At 39.2% G+C, this 20,597-nt stretch overlaps 1 protein-coding gene across 1 annotated transcript in view; it reads left to right on the top strand.

Moving 5' to 3' along the window:
- Nucleotides 1-16,238: 16,238 nt before the first annotated feature.
- LOC134601144 (pyroglutamylated RF-amide peptide receptor-like) overlaps nt 16,239-20,597 on the top strand; it is a 116,242-nt gene continuing 111,883 nt past the window's right edge. The window contains exon 1 of the mRNA XM_063445582.1: nt 16,239-16,581. Within this exon, the coding sequence (XP_063301652.1) occupies nt 16,239-16,581 (343 nt within the window). The remainder of the gene's footprint in view (nt 16,582-20,597) is intronic.

Here is a 20,597-nt window from a genome sequence, read left to right as displayed (position 1 = left end):
CAAGCACCACCAAGCCTCAATAAGCAAACCAGTAACCAACCTCATGCTGATGATTTGCATTAACAATGAAACAGCTGTCCATGAGTGGTTTACTGGCGTTGCATCTTTTACAAAGTTGTGTTTCAAAGCTGTTGTATACAGCTAACACAGACTCAAAGGAATCCATGTTTAAAATGGAATGAGGCAAAAATGTGATTCTTTGTTAAACTAATTTGCATATGCCTACCCAGAATCCTTTGCGGTAATAACATCACTGCAGATTTGTGATTTCTGTGGGAAAAGCAAATCTTGGCTTGGCTTGACTGGTGTGCATATTTTTGTTTAACATTGTATTAACTATCCACAGACTTCAGGTGGAAGGGGTTTATAATCACAAATTTTACCCACCATAACCTATGGTCTAGGCCAACATCTGGGTTTTGCACCCCTCCCTGTCACAGGTGCCTCATATCAGGACCCAAATGAAGCGTGTCCTACAGAGAGTCCCAGAAGGAAGAATTTCCCAAGTTTGTGGATTAATCTGAACAGCAGGCATTAGGTTGTTAGAGTAGGACCTTCCAAGAATGGGGTACATTGGCGTTGTGGCAGACTTATGCAATGTATGATCATATACTGTAACTAAATCCCCATTATTTTTTGCCCAGGTGAGGTGCTTTTAAATAAAACTATTACATTCTGTGAAACTTGAAATTGCTGTTTAGTGAATGAGTGAGGGCAGTGGATTTTGTATGTTGTTGCAAAAAAAGTATGCAGAAAAATGTAATGCATTAAATCATTAAAAGGGATAGTCATTACAAAAGGCAAATAAAAGTCCTTTGGTTGCACATTTATCAGCAGTTTTATTTCAAGCGGCCTCTCCATTTATCAGGTATGGCTGCTCAGAGCCAATCCTGGCTGGGTGCAGCCTGCCCAGGTGCTCTGTAGATAGGCCCCTTGTGATTGGGTGCTGCTTGTGATTGGGTGGGGCCGACCATGAGGGGATGCTACCTAACTGAGGGTTAGAGCTTAGCACTGAATACCCCACCTATCTACTGAGTCTACTGTTGATATGGATGGAGTTTGGCATATTCCGTCTCTTGCGATGCAGATAGGCAGAATTGAGTCCTGGCAAAGACAATTAACTCTGCATGGTGAAAAACAATACTAAAGTAAAATTAAAGTTGAGTGTTGTCTAATGGGATCTAATTCAGTAATTAGTTAAAATGTTTACTTGATTTTGGAAAAGAAACGGTCAATACACAAACACTTACTTTGCTTGCTTTATCTTATTGTTGTGCTGGCTAAATGTTAGCCCTGTCAGTTTAGCCCAAGTTGTGCTATGTTTTAATGAAGACAGAGAAGATCATATCTCCTGTGATAACACAGCTTGGCAGTGAAGATTTTCAGCATTCACACATTTGGCCTTTGTTACTGTCTCTCTCCTACTGGTGCAGACAGTGTGTGTTTGATAAAGTACATTGCTGCTACATGATCTGATCACATACAGTAAAACATCTACAGGAAAATCGCTCAGCAAATAAAAGCCCAAAAGGGTAACGAGCACTGTCAGATGCTTTTATTAATCTCTTACTGTATATTTATTATTATTCATTATTTATAAAGCGCCAGCACATTCCACAGCACAGTCCATGGGTACAAATAAAAAGAAAAAGTTATTATTTCCACATTTATACTGTCACAACACCTACAACATCTACAACATGTTTTAAAAAAAAATTTTAGTTTTAGGCTGGAGTAAAATAAATCTAGAGTCTAATGAAAGTGTTTTAAAGAATGTGTTTGTTTAGATGACAGTAGAAAAATTAGCCCATGATAATTTTATAAATTGAAAAATGGATTTCAAAGCCAATATTTATGACAACAAAAAAGGGTAGAATCTATTATTTTACAGATACTTTTTGCAGAACTACAAGATTTAGCAGCCTTTTATATGCATTTTTTAAAAGGTGTCTGCATTTCAGGGGACATCTAGTGGCTGCAATAGTCACATATAGCTAAAATGTTTTTTATTTCTTTGCTGAGTTTCCAGTTCTACATAAACCGGGGAATTATCGCATGAACGTACAACTGCACTCCTACAGTTTCAATGCTAGACATCTAATATTTCGTTACTCTTTGAAACATGCGCTGATATGTTTTTTTTTACATCCTTTCAAAGTATTATCTGAAGAGGGGCTTTGTTGCAGGGCATGCTGGGAAATCCTGTCCCTAAAAACTTGTAATCTCATCAGTAAATATATGAAGATTAGTGGTGAGATCGGAGCTTTGTACATGAGAGAAAACTCAATAAGCTCTGCTTACCCAGTGGGAATTGAAATGCTCCTCGGGGCAGATTCTGTAAACTTGATTGGAGAATAGAATGTGTGTAAAATGATAATGTCTGCATTCAATCTATACCTTAGATGTGAATCAGATGTGAGTAAGATTGCTGCACTGCAAAATAATAATGGAAGAATAGAACTGGATTGGAATGTATAGTCTATTTGGACAAGTCTTTCCTGGCTAGCAAACAAAAAAGACTATATGTGAAGATGCAGAATTTGAAAGACAATCAGAAGGCATATAAAGTTGTCACTAGTGTAAATACCACAAGGTTACACGGACAGGAAACAAACAGGGACGTCAGTGCAGCCAAACGTCATATGTCCACAAAAGCAAATGTGAAACAATAATTATAAAAGCAAGGTTAACAGACATGTGTGGCCCTTTAAGTTCTTTGAAGGATAGACAGTAATGGGTACAAGAATTGTGTCTGTTAAATACAGTCACACCATCCCAATCACACTAGCATGTTGTGTGTGCAAAATTCATATTTGCAAGTCGAAACCTACTATCTTTTTCTTTATAACTCTTGTGTTTCTTTCCCTCTGTATTCTTTTCATATCCATTTTAAGGAGTTAAATAAACCCTATAAAGTTAGAGTCTGACTACTTGGTGCACTATAGCACCACTTTCTGAAAGGCTGTGCAGGAGGCACAATGTACTTTAGATGTACCCACTTATATCTGGATAAGCTCTATACAAATTCTAGTAAAATTACCCATATTGGATCATATCATACCTGTTATCTGTTGATGATTCCCTAGATGTTCCTCATGCTGTGTCTAACGGGTTTCTTTATGGTTCTGGGTGTTAGAACTCACCTTTTGTGACGGTCAAAATGGATTGTGCTCCATCAGCTGATCGTCTGCAATAAGAAAGACTGATTTCCAAACTATCAAGCCCCAATACTGATGTAAGAAAGTCTGTGCTCCATCAGCTGATCGTCTGCAATAAGCAAGGTAGCCTTCTGGAAAACCACACTAAGACTCTATCCTGCACAGCATCATTTATATTTAATTTAACCACCGTGTACATTTATTTTATATATTCTGTATATTTGTCTTGTCTGTCATGCTAAAGTGTAGTTTTGCTAGCCCTGTATGTAATTGTTTTATTCACCTATATGCATTCCTCTATTTCCCCTCTGATTTCTGACTGACCTCTGACCCCTCCCTTCTTTTATTGATATGTTTGTTTTTATTTTAATAACCATCCCTTCATCTCTGTGCCTAGATACATATCCCCCTCCCTCAGCTTTATTGCCTATCTGACCCTCACATATCTTTATTCAACAGTCTGATTTCAAAACTATCAAGCTGTCAGGACTTACGATTAGAATCCTCTCCGGCTCCGTTCTGACACTTCCGGTATGCGGAACAAGTCTCCGCCCCCTTCTCTGACGCGGCTCTCTCAAGCCCTTATAGAGAAACCGCGCCAGTTTCAAATCGCTTGGTGAATGTATTAGGTTACTTACACATTCATATCGCCGGCTAAAGCTCCTTACTTCTGACTACTGTGTACCGAACTCCTGGACTGTAAAACGGATTCCCTGCCTTCTCCAATCCTCTGAACATCGGACTGTTACAGGTTTCTCCTATTCTCTTCAAACCTCAAGACTCGGACTGCTAAAGGGTTACTCTCATCTTGTTACAAGCAAACAGCCTGAAGACAACTACTCTCATCAAACCTTAAGTATTCCTTTATACATACTTCTCAGAGTTACTTTCTTAAGGAAGTCTCACCTGTTAACTAAACAATTCAAATTCAACTTTTCAATTGCTCTCCTTCAATTATTATTTACTTACGATTACAACTTCACTATCAATCATTAAAGCTACAGTATTGTAATAACAGAAAGGACTTTGTTTTCATGTACCACCTGGTTAAATATTAGGAAAACATAAACTCTGCAGTTGTGTTCCACATCTCATCTAATTGTAGCATAACACAAGCCTCAATGCTGCTGTAAGAAAGTCTGTGCTCCATCAGCTGATCGTCTGCAATAAGCAAGGTAGCCTTCTGGAAGACCAAATTAAGACTCTATCCTGCACAGCATCATTTATAGTTAATTTGACTACTGTGTACATTTATTTTACTTTATATATCCTGTGTGCATTGTATATTTTCTTGCCTTTATTTCTTGTCTGTCATGCTAAAGTGTAGTTTTGCTAGCCCTGTATGTAATTGTTTTATTCACCTATATGCATTCCTCTATTTCCCCTCTGATTTCTGACTGACCTCTGACCCTTCCCTTCTTTTATTGATATGTTTGTTTTTATTTGAATAACCATCCCTTCAACTCTGTGCCTAGATACATATCCCCCTCCCCCAGTTATATTGCAAGCCTATCTGACCCTTGCGTATCTTTATTCAACACCCTGATTTCAAAACTATCAAGCCCCAATACTGCTGTAAGAAAGTCTGTTACCCGCTCTCCCCTCACCTAACAGGTGTACATACTGCCTCTTATTTGTACACTCCTGCACTTTCTTAATGCATAAAACTTAATATTTACCCTACCTTCATCTGCTCTTGATATTCCAATTATTTCCAATTTACCAGTTTAGCAATGATCTGTCTTCTCGTCCTCTTAATTTCCTCCTTCTCCCTCAGTATAAAAATCTCTCCTTACACCCACTTCACTCATCCCCCCAACCACTTTTACATATGCCCTTCTCTGCTACATTTCCCCCTTCTCTCATCTCATGCCTTGTACTCATTTTTCTACTCTCTCACTCCTACCCACAATCGATCTCATCCTAGACCCCATGCATACAAAACCCATTCACACCTCCTGTCACTTTCTCTCCTCCTGCTTCTAGCAGCTGGTGATGTCTCTCCCAATCCAGGGTCCTTCACCTTCTCTACACACACTAAGACAACCAGAAACCCCACAAACCTCATTACAATACCCTGCCCTTTACCCTCACTTACCAACATTCAGTGTGCACTTTGGAACGCCTGTTCCGTCTGCAGTAATTTAAAATCAACAGTCATACACGACTTTTCATCTCAAACACTACTTGCACTTACAGAGATCTGGCTGTCCCCCTCTGATAGCACTACTCCTGCCTCTTTATGTTTTGGTGGGGTACAATTCTCTCACACTCCCAGACTCAACTGTAAAGTAGGTGGTGTAGGCATCATTCTCTCCCCTCAATGTACCTTTCAACAAATCATAACTGCCCCATCCCTATCAATTTCTTCTTCTGAACTCCTTTAAGAATTACTTTCATCAACCCCCCACCCCAGGGTATTTATTGAGCACTTTTCTTCCTGGCTTCTCCACTTCCTCTAGAACGCCTTCCCTTATACTTGGGGATATCAATATTCCAATCAACAACCCCAACTGCACTGATGCCTCTCGTCTACTCTCTGTAACCTCCTCCTTTGGCCTCACGCAATGGTCCAATTTAGCAACCTATACAGCGGGAAACACTCTTGATCTCGCCTTCACCAATCTCTGTACTGCCTCTTATCTCTCCAATATTCCTTTTCCTCTATCTGACCACCATTTGTTGACTTTTTACATCGGCATACCCAAGACCCAATTGACACCACGTTCTGAAAGAATAATCTCACAGAAACCTCCAATGTCTTGACCTAGAGTATTTCTCCAATAATCTGCAAACTCTCCTTTTACCTTTCTCAAACCTCACCTGTCCTAGCTCTGCAACCTCCTTCTACAATTCCACCCTCTCCTCTCAACTAGACATCATTGTACCTCCTACATTTAAACACAGCAAGCGCCTCCAACAACAACCATGGCACACCAAGCCAAAAATTTTACCTCCAAAAATGCTCCAGAACTGCTGAACGCTGTTGGAGAAAGTCTCACTGTGCATCTGACTTTCTCCACTATAAATTTATGCTGTGCTCATAAAGCTTGGCTCTTTCCTCTTCAAAAGTAAATTACTTCAATACCCTCATAACCACACTCTCCTGCAAACCCAAACGACTATTTCACACATTTAACTCTCTTCTTCGCCCTATGGTTTCTCCTCCACCTACTAACTTGGCCACCTCAAACTTTGCAAATCACTTCACTGACAAGATCTCTACAATCAGGGAAGAAATCTCTCATCTGTCTTCTTTCTCTTAACAATACTTCCCCTAATCTCACTTCCTCTGCTGTTCTATGTTCATTTGCACCTGCTACAGCGGAAGAGGTTTCTGCTCTGCTCCAGTCCTCCCGCCCCTCCACCTGCTCCCTCGATCCAACTCCCTCGCATCTCATCCGTACTCTGTCATCTTCTCTTTCTCTACCTCTCACTAAAATTCTCAATCTCTCTCTCTCCTCTGGCATATTTCCATCGCCCTTCAAACATGCAACTGTAACCCCAATTCTAAAGAAGCCCAACCTTGACCCTAACTCCCAGTCCAACTACCGTCCTACCTCGCTACTACCTTTTGCGTCCAAGATCCTTGAAAGAGTTGTGTATGTGAGATTGACAGACTTCCTCGAGTCCAACTCTCTGCTAGACTCGCTTCAATCTGGATCCGCTCTCATCACTCTGTTGAAACAGCTGTGACCAAAGTATCCAATGATCTGCTCGCTGCAAAATCTCGTGGTCACTACTCTGTCTTAATTCTCCTTGACCTTTTTGCGGCTTTTGACACTGTTGATCATCAACAGCTTCTTCTCATCCTCCGCAATATCGGTCTACAAGATATTGCTCTCTCCTGGTGCTCCTTCTACCTCTCCCAGCGCTCTTTCAGTGTTTCTTTCTCTGGCTCTGCTTCTTCTCCCCAACTCATCTCTGTTGGTGTCCCCCAAGGTTCAGTCCTTGGTCCCCTACTGTTCTCTATCTATACTGCCTCCCTTGATAAACACATTAGCTCCTTTGGCTTCCAATATAATTTCTATGCTGATGACACGCAAATCTATCCGTCCTCTCCTGATCTCTCCCTGTCCTTCTTGACTAGTGTCTCTGACTGCCTCTCTGCTATTTCTAACTGGATGGCTGCCCACTTCCTTAAACTAAACTTGACCAAAACTGAAATTCTGATCTTTCCTCCCTCAAGTGTTGCTTCTCTTGTGTCTGTGTCCCTCCAAGTCAACGGTGCTATTATCAGCTCCAGCACGCAGGCTCGCTGTCTAGGTATTCTCTTTGACTCCGACCTCTCCTTCATGCCTCATGTTCAGTCTATCGCCAAATCCTGCCGCTTCCATCTCAAAAACATTGCGCGCATCCGACCCTACTTAACGCCAGATGCGACTAAGGTGCTGGTCCATTCCACTGTCCTTTCTCACCTTGACTACTATAATCCACTTCTCAGTGGTCTTATGTGCTCCCAAGTTGTGCTGTTACAGTCCATAATGAATGCAGCGGCGAGGATCATCTTTCTGTCCCCCCGCGCCTCCCACGCCTCACCCTTCTGTCAGTCCCTACATTGGCTTCCTGTAAGATATAGGGCTCAATTTCAAATTCTGGTTCTTGCTTTCAAAACTCTACATAATGCTGCTCCCACCTATCTATCCTCCCTAATATACAAGTATGTCCCGTCTAGGCCCTTACGCTCTGCTGAAAACTTACGTCTATCTTCTGTCTGTACTCCCACCTCTGATGCTCACCTTCAAGACTTCTTGAGGGCTGCACCATTCCTGTGGAACTCACTTCCCTCCTCTGTTAGATACTCACCCAGTCTCCACTCCAAAAAAAACATTAAAAACACACTGCCTCATAAAAGCGGATCAATTAAATTGTTAATAACTCCTGACTGATTCCTCTCGTGGACTGTCATTAGTCCAATACTATCCTTACCTTTTGTGTCACTTTATCCCACTCCCTCTAGCATGTAAACTCATTGAGCAGGGCCCTCAACCCCTCTGTCCCTGTGTGTCCAACTTGTCTGGTTACAAATACATGTTTGTTCGTCCACCCACTGTAAAGCGCTGCGGAATTTGTTGGCACTATATAAATAATAACATAATAATAATAATAATTCTAACCTGCGCCTCTAGATCAGTGCTTTAATAATGTGTTTCACCAATTCTCTTACAATGCTGGCCTATCTTTGTTTAATGCAGCCAGCTTGAATGAATCCAATTACATAGCATAACCTGAATCACATCATCTAATCAGTTGGTCATTTAAATCCCACCTCAGATCCAGACTCTTTACAGAACACTCATTTTTAGATCAATGTTGGCCCCTAGTCCTATTTTTTGTTTCAGATTTAGTTTCCAGTTCTGCCTTGGCTTTTTGATTTGGAGACTTCCTTGTGTATTCTGTTGATTTTTTTTTTTTTGTGGCTTTGTTTGTAACTATCCATTTTTTTCTGTTCTGATCTACTCCGTTTCCTGTAAAATCTATGTTTAATCTGCTTACAGACACAATTTGGTTTACCTCCTTGGAGGTTTCATGATACTTGCAACTCTTAGGGCTGGTAATGTGTATTCCTGTGCTTTTATGCTACTCACTGTTACTAGTCTTTAAATGCTACTTTACTTTCCTAATTTATAGAGAGCCTCCAAGAGTGCAAATTCATCACTTATGAAATTCAAACTACACCCTGCAGTGCTAAAGTGCTTTCATTTGCCTACTCAGTTCCAACATGTATCGTAAAAAAGTGAATTCTCCACCCAAAAACTGCAATTTCCTAATAATCAGCAATACCATAGCTACTTAATATATTGATATTGTAATGTCTACCTGCACATAAGAGTAATAAGAATCGCTGTTTTAATAATGATAATACATTTAATATTTGTTTACATTGGTTTGGTAAACTAACCATAACATGCATACATTAAAATAGTATATTTGAGGATTTCATATGTATCCTAGAAGACGACAACCAAGATTTAAAGGGACACTATATTCACCAAAACAACTACAGATTATTGTAGTTGTTCTGGTGAGTATAATTAGTCCCTGCAGTGTTTTTGCAGTAAACACTGTCTTTACACAGAAAGGCAGTGTTCACATTGCTCCCTAGGGACCCCTCCACTGGACACTGCTCAGATAGCTACTAGGGCTACTGGGGCAGTTCTCACACTGTGAAGCACTGACAGTCAGTGTCTCCACCCTCTGCATGGAGACACTGAACTTTCCTCATAAAAATGCACTGCATCAAAACTAACAGAGCCAAAAATGCCAAGCAGTTGGCAGAAACAAAACCATGTAAAGATTGAACCAATAATACTAAATAATCATTATAATAAAGCCAAAATCAAGCAGAACCATTACTGCCATGAATTAACTAGAATTTTTTTTTTTAAACTGACACCACTCAGGTGTCAGCAGAGCCCAAAGCAATACCAAATATAACGTATACTACACAGGACTCAGTATAATCAAAGTAAATTTGAAGAATAAATAATATTGCTAAACTAGTAAAACAACAGAAACCATTGTCAAGTGGAACAAAAACATGCAGCAGTCAGTACAACCAAGTTAAACTCAGTTGTATGTATACACCAATACGATACCATATAGGACAAAAAAAAAAAGCTTTCAGCAAACCCCAAACCAATTCTTAGTATAAATAAAAGTCAGCAGTCAGTGGATCCAGGAAGAAAATGATGTATCGAAAACCGAGTTGAACCAATCACATAAATCAGCGAATACCCAAAATACATGCCACGGAAAAAAACAACATTCAATTGTCAATAGAACTAAAACCAGTATCAAGGGGAACCTTCATCACACATTGGTCAGTATACCCAAAACTAATGCAAAGTAGGACCAGTGATCATTTCGATCCAAAAGTGCATGTTTGTAGTGTGCAAATAAATCCCACTGTGCGGCACAACAGCCTCGCTTCTGGCAGTTTAAATGTTAATGCCAGCATGAGATGACTGAGCTTTTAATTATAGATCTGGAAATAGTGCAAATTGCATGTGACGATATTCTTTGGAGGCCCAGCAGGGTGATTTACAGGTGTCTGTCTTATAAAACATGTGTCATGACACATGAGAATACATGCCTATATGATGTGCTGTCACATTTCTGACCTTTTTCGCAGAGGTCAGTGTGTGCTTCCTTTTAGATTTTCTCACTTAGGCTAACATACTGATTTGTGGTGCTGGTCTGGCTTGAAAACTGTTCTGATGGGGAATTAAATTGCATATGTTTAACTATTCACAATTTTTTTAAACTTATTTTGTTAAACAGTAGATTGTAGTGAGAAGACAACTAGAATGAAACTTTAATTTAAAACGCCAAGTCAAAGAAAATACCAGTTTAGCTGGAATTTTTTAATCACAATATTTTGATTTTTATTTTGGCATCTTACCTGTCATCAAATATCTGCAATCCACTGTTATTATGAACAAATAACGAATAAATCTCATAAGTGGCAAAAACATCATAATATGTTGACTGATATTTTTGTGTATATCCTGTTACCCCACATTTGTTCATTTGTTTTTCTCTTCTCAATTGTATCTTTTTTTTTTCTTGAAGACTTACTAATTTATGGCTTGCAAGCAACATATAGGGTCAACAAATCACTGAAGGTCGAATAACTCTTGAGCTGTAACTCAATAACTGCTGAACTGCAATGTGACTAACCTCGATGGAGATGGATAAATATACGTTACAATAATTATTGCAATTTTAGTCATGTGACAGAGCTCCTTGTACCCCGGCTGGGAACCTCCGCCAAGTCTGCTTCCCAGCCGCTTGCAGGGACCCTGGATTGTTTCTGTCCCAGTCGCCACAGCTTGACTGGGGTCCTTCTGGAGCTTTTGCACCTGACCAGACAGCAGGTCTCCTTCCAGGTAGGTATCGTCCCCTCTTCCTATTCCCCAGCAGCTTTGCTTACAGTGATATAGCTATTGCCTTTACAAATGCAGGTGAGACTCTTAGGCCTAGCTCTTTAGATAAATCCCAGGGCTACAGGGATCCTGCAACCAGCAAACATTTCTGTAAACTCTGTCACTAGGATCCCTTCAAATCTACACAGGACACAAGTTCCAAAAGAAACTGACATACAAAATTTATTTTTCTCAGGACTAGCCCGTATGATAATTACATAAAGATTGCTGTGACAACTCAATAAAAATACAAACAGTCAAATCATAGCAGACAACATGCAGCAACTTATTATAACACAATGACATATTTATAAAAGGGTGGGGAAAACAATAATTAACAGACAATATCTCTCCTGCCTGCAGAATGAGCAATATGCAAATCTATCCAAATATGCAAATTAACCAACCTTGCTATTCAGGTAGTGCATATTGCTGTTGATACCAACAGAGGGCTTTACACAGGCTCTATAGCCAAATCGACCTAGTTAGTAGCAATCCTCAGGCAAAACATTTAACAGTATACACACATAATAAACAATTACATTACACACACCCTGCACCTATAATGGGTACAGGATGACAAAAAGATAAGAAAAGCCCAGCAACCTACCTAAATATTCTGTCTGAAGGTCCAGGTGATGGTGACTACCGTCACAAGTAACATACAGTATACATAATTGAATGGTTATTTCACTGTGTGCATAACTTATTGTTGTTATTATATTATTTTCAGGGTTCTGCAAAAGTAACTTGCCCCCTTGGACATTTCTACAATGTGTAGTGTTATAAACCTTGAATTAAAACAAATCTTATTGGTATTTTTATCATTTGATTTATACTTTGAAGGCTTGACAGAAACACCATTGGCTGAAATTACAGATGTGAGTTTGGTGAGGGATACGTGTCTACTAACTTTGCACTTCTGAACCCCGCAGTTTTTAATCACTATCTGTCAGAATGGATGGGGACCACTTTTGCGTTCAGACTGATTTCTTTTCTTTGACTGGTTCATTCATATTTTTGGTGTCTCAGGTATCCTTCAGGCTGTAAAAATATTTTCCTCTAGAATTGCTCTGCATTTTGCTCACTCCATCTTGTCAATCCTGCCCAGTTTCGCAATCCCTGGCATCTTCACAACATGATGTTGTACTAACCATTTACTGCAGTGAGGTGATGTTCTCAGCGTGATGAGCTGTGACTTTGTGCCTCACTATCATTGTTATTTACTAAAGTGTGAATTATTGGGCATTCAAAGTAAATTTCAAGCAAATTAAAGTGGGCAATATTTTCCAATTATGCTATTTTGCCCTAAAATTTCACTGCCTTTGGGCATTTTGCAACCTAAGCTTAAATGTATGTGTATATATATATAGAAAGTCAGTGAAATGTATATAGAAATGTATATAGAAAGACAGTGAAATGTGTATACATATATATATATATATATATATATATATATATATATATATATATATATATATATATATATATATATATATATATATATATATATATATATAGATAGATAGATAGATACAGCCAAAAGTACAAGATAGCACTCCAGGGACTTCCAAGTTGAATGAATAAAACTTAGCTTTTATTAGCTCAAAATTAAAATCAATGTTTCAGTCTGTATCACAGACTTTCATCACCATCCTGATGAAAGTCTGTGATACAGACTGAAACGTTGATTTTTATTTTGAGCTAATGAAAGCTACGTTTTATTCATTCAACTTGGAAGTCCCTGGAGTGCTATCTTGTACTTTTGGCTGTATCTGTTTGCTGATAAGCACCTGGCAAGTACATCAAGGAAGGTGGAGTGCATTACTATTTTTGTTTTATATATATATATATATATATATATACACACACACACACACACAGAATGCAATGAGAACACATTTCCATGATGTTCCCTTACCATATTACCATTTCCCTTACAATATTAACAATGTTCCCAGACAGCACACTACTGTTAGTGATTGCTTTAGGCAGGTGCCCAGTTAACACTGCTCAAAGCCCTGCAATTTTACCTGCACTGCATTTGCTTTTGGGCTACAGCACAGTTTACGTAATCGTCGCCACAATCTGCTGCTAATTGCAATGTAACTAATTAAAAGCTAGACAATTGCAGCATGCGACATTAGCAGCTCTGTCCTGCTGCCCGTCAAAGAGCCTCGAGGCCCATCTGAGCATCTGCTGCCTTCTCTATAAAGTTCATTCATTAAATCCTGACAGCTAGATATGACAAAGAGTCCTCAAAGCCGCACTGAAGGCTGAAAGTTACTCAACCTGCGCTGAGTAAGAGATGGGAAAAAGACAGCCAGGTGTAAAGGAGACTTAACAAAAAAGAGTAATGGTGAATAGATTAGAGACAAGGAGAGAATAGAGAAAAAGAGATGTGTAGGAAGGTTGGTAAAAGAGATTAGTGTAGGTAGGTTGGTAAAATAGATAAGTGAATGTGTAGGTAGGTTGGTAAAATAGATTAGTGAAGGTGTAGGTAGGTTGGTAAAAGAGATTAGTGAATGTGTAGGTAGGTTGGTACAATAGATTAGTGAATGTGTAGGTAGGTTGGTAAAAGAGGTTAGTGAAGGTGTAGGTAGGTTGGTAAAAGAGATTAGCGAATGTGTAGGTAGGTTGGTACAATAGATTAGTGAATGTGTAGGTAGGTTGGTAAAATAGATTAGTGTAGGTAGTTGGTAAAATAGATTAGTGAAGGTGTAGGTAGGTTGGTAAAAGAGATTAGTGAATGTGTAGGTAGGTTGGTAAAATAGATTAGTGAAGGTGTAGGTAGGTTGGTACAATAGATTAGTGAATGTGTAGGTAGGTTGGTACAATAGATTAGTGAATGTGTAGGTAGGTTGGTAAAATAGATTAGTGTAGGTAGGTTGGTAAAATAGATTAGTGAAGGTGTAGGTAGGTTGGTACAATAGATTAGTGAATGTGTAGGTAGGTTGGTACAATAGATTAGTGAATGTGTAGGTAGGTTGGTAAAATAGATTAGTGTAGGTAGGTTGGTAAAATAGATTAGTGAAGGTGTAGGTAGGTTGGTAAAAGAGATTAGTGAATGTGTAGGTAGGTTGGTAAAATAGATTAGTGAAGGTGTAGGTAGGTTGGTACAATAGATTAGTGAATGTGTAGGTAGGTTGGTAAAATAGATTAGTGTAGGTAGGTTGGTAAAATAGATTAGTGAAGGTGTAGGTAGGTTGGTACAATAGATTAGTGAATGTGTAGGTAGGTTGGTAAAATAGATTAGTGAATGTGTAGGTAGGTTGGTAAAAGAGATTAGTGAAGGTGTAGGTAGGTTGGTACAATAGATTAGTGTAGGTAGGTTGGTAAAAGAGATTAGTGAATGTGTGGGTAGGTTGGTAAAAAAGATTAGTGAATGTGTAGGTAGGTTGGTACAATAGATTAGTGAATGTGTAGGTAGGTTGGTAAAATAGATTAGTGTAGGTAGGTTGGTAAAATAGATTAGTGAAGGTGTAGGTAGGTTGGTACAATAGATTAGTGAATGTGTAGGTAGGTTGGTACAATAGATTAGTGAATGTGTTGGTAGGTTGGTAAAATAGATTAGTGTAGGTAGGTTGGTAAAATAGGTTAGTGAAGGTGTAGGTAGGTTGGTACAATAGATTAGTGAATGTGTAGGTAGGTTGGTAAAATAGATTAGTGAATGTGTAGGTAGGTTGGTAAAATAGATTAGTGAAGAGACAGAGATTGCCAATAGTTGGTGGATACAGAACAATCAAGAAGCGAGATCTATAGAATGAGAAGATTTGGGGATATATCCACTAAATAGAGAGACTGCAAAACAGGACTAAAAGTTACTGAGGATGGCAACAGGAAGTATGAAAGAGAATGGGGAAATAAAAGCAGGGTAGAATGGTAAATTAATTAATTTTTGATGTGCAGATAGAGAGCTAAGAGTCGGATTGTGGGAGCCAAATAATGGAGAGGGAGAATGGCACAAGGTTAACAAGTTTCTACCTACATCCCCTGCACTATAAATCCTGCTCTAATGTTGTTTGGTGCCATCAAATAATGTGCCAGTTATGCTCTGAGTTATAACAGCCACTGCTAACACATCCTAGAAGGGCAACTGTGCACATCGGAGGGTAATTTGCATGTTTGTATGTTTGCCAGCTTGTGTAAACCTATTTTATGATGTTCTGTCCATAGGCACACGTTCATTTCCCCTTTTTAAACTGGGACATCAATTCTATTCTCACATGCACCCTCTGGATTCTTACATAAATATAACCATTATATAAGCCATTCCACAAATCCCCTATTTTCTGTTATACTTGTGGTTCATTGTTAGCATACTTTATCTTGCAAGCAAGGCATTGTTTATCCCTTCTGGTTATAAAACAGTTAATTGGATAACCTCCCATTGTTTGCTTGCAAGGTGCTAATGAGATATGATTTTGTGCATAGCATTTCAGGGCTCACACTGATAGTTTGTAGGGCTCACATCATGGCATGTAAACACATCATTTATCTGGTTCACTGCAAGCTCCTCTCAATCTGTGTCTCATTTCATGTAATACATCTGTTGGGCAGCTTGTACACAAAATGCATGGATTGTCTGTGTCACATCACTGATTTCCAATAACCCTGCTTGGCGGCATGACCCAAAATACCCCATTGTGTCCTCTCCAGGAAGGATCGATGCAGGACCAGACAGAACATCTCCCTTCGCCGCTAGTCTTTTTCTCTAGTCTGCACCAAAGCAAAGAAATACTTATATAGGCTGCTAGCAGCTCACAAAGGAGGGGAGGAGGGGGAGTCACAGATTCCTTAGCATAATGGGAGAGAGGAGGAGGTAACTCAGCACGGCTACCCCGTAGGAGGGAGAGAGGTGCGATGCATCTCCACCTGGACAGCAGGCTGGGAAAGTGTGAGAGATCTCTAATACCGGTAAGTCTGTCAATAAGGTGTCCTATCAGAAGAGCAGGCTGGGCATTGAGACATGACTGATTTATGGCTGTATTTACTGTGCTGTTACTATGCCATGAAAACTTTTCAAGTTATCACCATCATTCACCTGGACTACAGTCACTTTGGGTTCTGCACAGCCATGTGAGACAGCATTGTCTGGAAGCTGGGTAGCACTCAGTGTGCAAAGGTGGCTTCAGCAGGGAGCTTCAGCACCATGGACAGAAGACTCAACATTACCCCAGAAGCCTTCAACCAGCTGTTGAATGAACACAACATGAGCAGACTGGAGTTCATCTCAGCTTATGGTCTGAAACCTTTGGTCTACATCCCAGAGCTGCCCCTCAATGCCAAGGTCATCTTCTTGGTGCTGTATGTCATCATCTTTATCTTGGCTCTGTTTGGAAACAGCCTCGTGGTTTATATCATTATAAGGAAAAAGGCAATGAGGACCGTTACCAATGTCTTCATCTGTTCTCTGGCTTGCAGTGACTTGCTCGTAACTTTCTTCTGCATACCTTTCACTCTGCTGCAGAATGTCTCCTCTGAGTGGCTGGGAGGTAAGATGGGAGAGCCTTCAGATCGTCAGATTTTAGAATTTTATGTAATAGGTTTTATAATGGGGATTAATGTGATACGTTACTGCTCTAATCATTCTCATGTTAGGAATTGGTGCGTCAGGAGGGGGAGATACGGCATGCATATTCTATGGGGGGAGGGGGCATACACTGTCTGTCGACTAGACTTTTTATTACAACTGTGATCCATGTTGTCCTAAGGAGCCAAGCACAGTGGAAGTTGCAGTAGAAGCAAGCAGCACTAAAGTCTATTTCAAGTCTTAAACTTTCTTAGTTTGTATGTAAAAACCATAGACAATAACTTTTTAACTCACTGGGAATGCGATGAGCTTTACAGTTGAAATCCATTGTGTCTAATTACTGTCTTACTGTTACACAGGCCCTACATTGCTGTGGATTTAATTATTCTCATTAACAGCATAGTGTTCCAATCAGTTTCCATCAAACATGATGATGTGTTGGCTATGAATAGTGTGAGTTGTTAATTTTCAGTTATGAAAATGACACAGCTTTACGAGGGTTTGCAAGACAACTGAGGGATTTTGGTTTCTTAAAGTAGGGGGGGGGGGAGCGGGGGGCGTCAAGGGGGCATTTGCCTTCTAGTATAGACAGGATAATATGCTACTGCCTATTCATATTATTCTAATTGTTGGAGTATTAGTATAAAACTTTAATACAACAGTAAGTGCAGTTTGCAGATTTGTTTTCAAAACTATTATTATTATTATTATTATTATTATTGTTATTGATTTATCTCAATAAGAAACCCTCCATGCATGGAGTGGTTATAATGTAGGTATGCTGATTATTGATCATCTAATATTGGGAGTAATTGTAGGCTTTTTCAGTGAATACACGGACAGACAATACTATACCCACCCAATATGTCACATTAATGGGCAGTTAAAAGTAAAGTATAGTTAAAAGGACAGAAGTACCATTTATTGACACCTTAATTGTCTCTATTAATTATTTATAAATGTAGTGCTTATTCTATGCCACTTTCATTAAAACCATGTGGGCAAAATCTAATTCCAGTGTATAACTACCACTCACACAATGCTTTGAATGAAGAAACACAGACAACACATTTTGGGCTTTTTCACCTTTTGGCCACTCTTGGTCTAGACTCCATAAATACAATTGTGTCTATTCTCTCTCTACCCATCCCCCTCCTTGTCTCTATATTTCCAGCACTGTCTCTTAATCCTCTCTTCACCCTCTCTATCTGTTTACCTACTATTTTATTTAAAACATAGTATTTTTCAACCTTTGTGATATACTCCCCAGTTCTGAAACAGTTACAATTTGACGTTTCGCAAACATGTATTTTGTAATTGTACAAATATGACTGTATAAACTATATAAACTTTAGAACATATTCTACTTGTTTTAGTACTTTACTGCTCTTTAGTAAGGCAGATTCCCCACTGATTGGCTACACAGTGCTAGATCTGTTGATATTGAAAGGGTTCACTGCATGTAGCTCTGTGACTGACAATGTGTAATAGCAGGAGTTACAGATGCATTGGCAATCCTTAGTTATTAACATGGTTTCTGGTAATGTAAAACTGGTATTCTCTATTTACTCTTGTACTTTTCTACTTTTTTTCTGTTTGTTTTATTATTTTTATTGACGTAAATAGTCATAGTACAGCCCAAATGATTGATACAGAGTGACACAGTTACTTAATACAAAGAAAAATAGAAATATTAACAATATAGTAATAAAGAGTAACACAATGTCAACAATGTACTGCTTGATCCAGTTGTTTAAATTGCTTTGAAAAGACAGGATCTTCAAAACTGTTGGACCCCCAAAGTTTGGCAATTAATGATTTTAATGCTAACAAGATGATACAAACTGACTTAGCACGGCTAACTAAAAGAGTGGATGGTGATTTAATGTCTGTATTATCCTTAATAAATATAAAGGATGCCTACCAAACTGGGGACACCACATTGTATCACTTTGTGGCATGTGGAGATTAGTCCCTTGATCACTGTAATATGTAATGCTGCTTGTTCGAGTGGTGTTAGTTGAGTGCATGCCATATGTGTGCTTAATGTGTCATGGCTGAGTGTTAAATTTGTATATATCGGTATTGGTCACTTATGTTAAGTTCATATGTTGATTTGAGTTCTACAAAGGACATTAAATATTGACCCTTATACAACAGTCTAATATTTGGTATACCTCGTCATGCACAGTCTGCAATATGTAGGTCTTGTATCCAAGTTTTCAGTTTTTGTATGGGGGCAGCTTCGGGTAACAGAAATAGCTCTGTAATTCGCCTTTAAAGCCTGTTCCAGATGTGTACTAAGTGTGTTGTGGGCTAAAGATAAGCCTTAGTGGTAGAAGATGTCACAGTGGTCCACAACATGTGAGCCACTCTGCCCGGTGATAACTGTGAGTCTTCAATATCCACTCATTGTATCAACAGTGGTTTTGAACAGAAGAGCAATGTTTGAGGGAGAGAGAAGAGAGTGAGAAGAAATATATCGGACAATGTTAGGGTCCCCCTGAAACACTCTTATTTAATGTGGTAACACTAACCCTTGGTTTCTTGTGTACATGTAGAAAGGCGTTGACTGAATAGACCTGAGCTTTTTTAGGGGAAACGTCAATGGGAAAGTCCTAATTATGTATAAGAATCTGGTCAAAAGCATTATTGTGATTGAGGCACAGTGACTGATCCAGAAATCTCATATTTGGTCCTTTTAAATAAGTCCTTTCTGCAGATTACTTCCTGAAATCTCTGATATTTTGGGGGAAATCGGTATGCCCAGATTTTGGACACATTCCTTTTTCCTATCAGACTTATCCACTTTTGTAGCAGTTTCGTACATGAGGTTCACACCCAACTCCTGAAATTTAGCATTATTCACCTTATGGCAGAATATGTTGCCATAATTTTCAAACACCAATATTAAAATTGGTAAGAACGGCAGAGGATCCTGGAGCATCAAAATGTAATCTGCAAACATAGTTGATTTTTGTTGTGACATATGTTGCATTTCAATTCCATGCATTTTAGTTTCAGTCCTAATTTTGCTTGCCAATGGTTTTAGGGACAGTACATAGAGACGATAGGACAAGGAGCACCCCTGTCTTATCCCATTGCTTATCTTAAAGCTATCAGACAAGCATCCCAAAGTGAGAGCCCAACTCAAGGGAAACCATTGCCATTGGTATCCACCTCAAATACCCTCATTGCAACCTGTCAAATGCCTCCTAAATGTCCAAAGACAGGAGAAGACATCTGACCTTATTGCGTGACCCCAACTCAAGCAAATTTATTACACGTCTGGTCGCATCCGAGGTTTGCCTCCCCCTCACAAATCCCACCTGGACATAATGAACTACATATGGTAATACATCTGCTAGATAGGATTTTTGTGTACAATTTGTAGTCTATACTTTGTCTATACATCTTTAGGAGCGAGATTGGTCTTAGAATAGCACATCTGTTTGAAAGTTTTGGGAGCGTAACCATATGCACCATATCTAATAGGAATTCTGTGGAGAATTGCTGCATGGGAAACAGTAGCAATTTGTAGCTCCTGGCTTTACTAAGCCCAGTTCTCAGTGTGTTCAGATATAAAGGATAAATGTAAAACTGCTGGCTGCCTGTTGGGTACACCAACACTCAGGACTCAACCCAAAAATCTGACAAGCAATTCCTCAGTGCAACGAGGTGATTCTATTTTTGATACTGCTCACAGAGCACATGATAACAATAAGTAGCAGCCATAAAATATACACTCTCCTGGCTTTGATGGATGGTATTCATGTTAAGGTGACAATGAAAGCATTCAGAAAAAGTATTTTGGTAGGGGTGTAAGCCTCCTCCTAACTGTGCCATATAAATTAGAGTACTGACATATAGGCGTGATTACAAATCAATATTCTGGATGACATTTGTCTTCAGAATATTTATTCCATTAAAAGGAGTTACCTGGTGCATGTTTAACAGCCAATGCAGTTCCAATCCTTA

Source organism: Pelobates fuscus, chromosome 3 (assembly GCF_036172605.1).
Source record: "Pelobates fuscus isolate aPelFus1 chromosome 3, aPelFus1.pri, whole genome shotgun sequence".
NCBI classification, from domain to species: Eukaryota; Metazoa; Chordata; class Amphibia; order Anura; family Pelobatidae; genus Pelobates; species Pelobates fuscus.
This window is presented reverse-complemented; position numbering and strand designations above follow the sequence as displayed.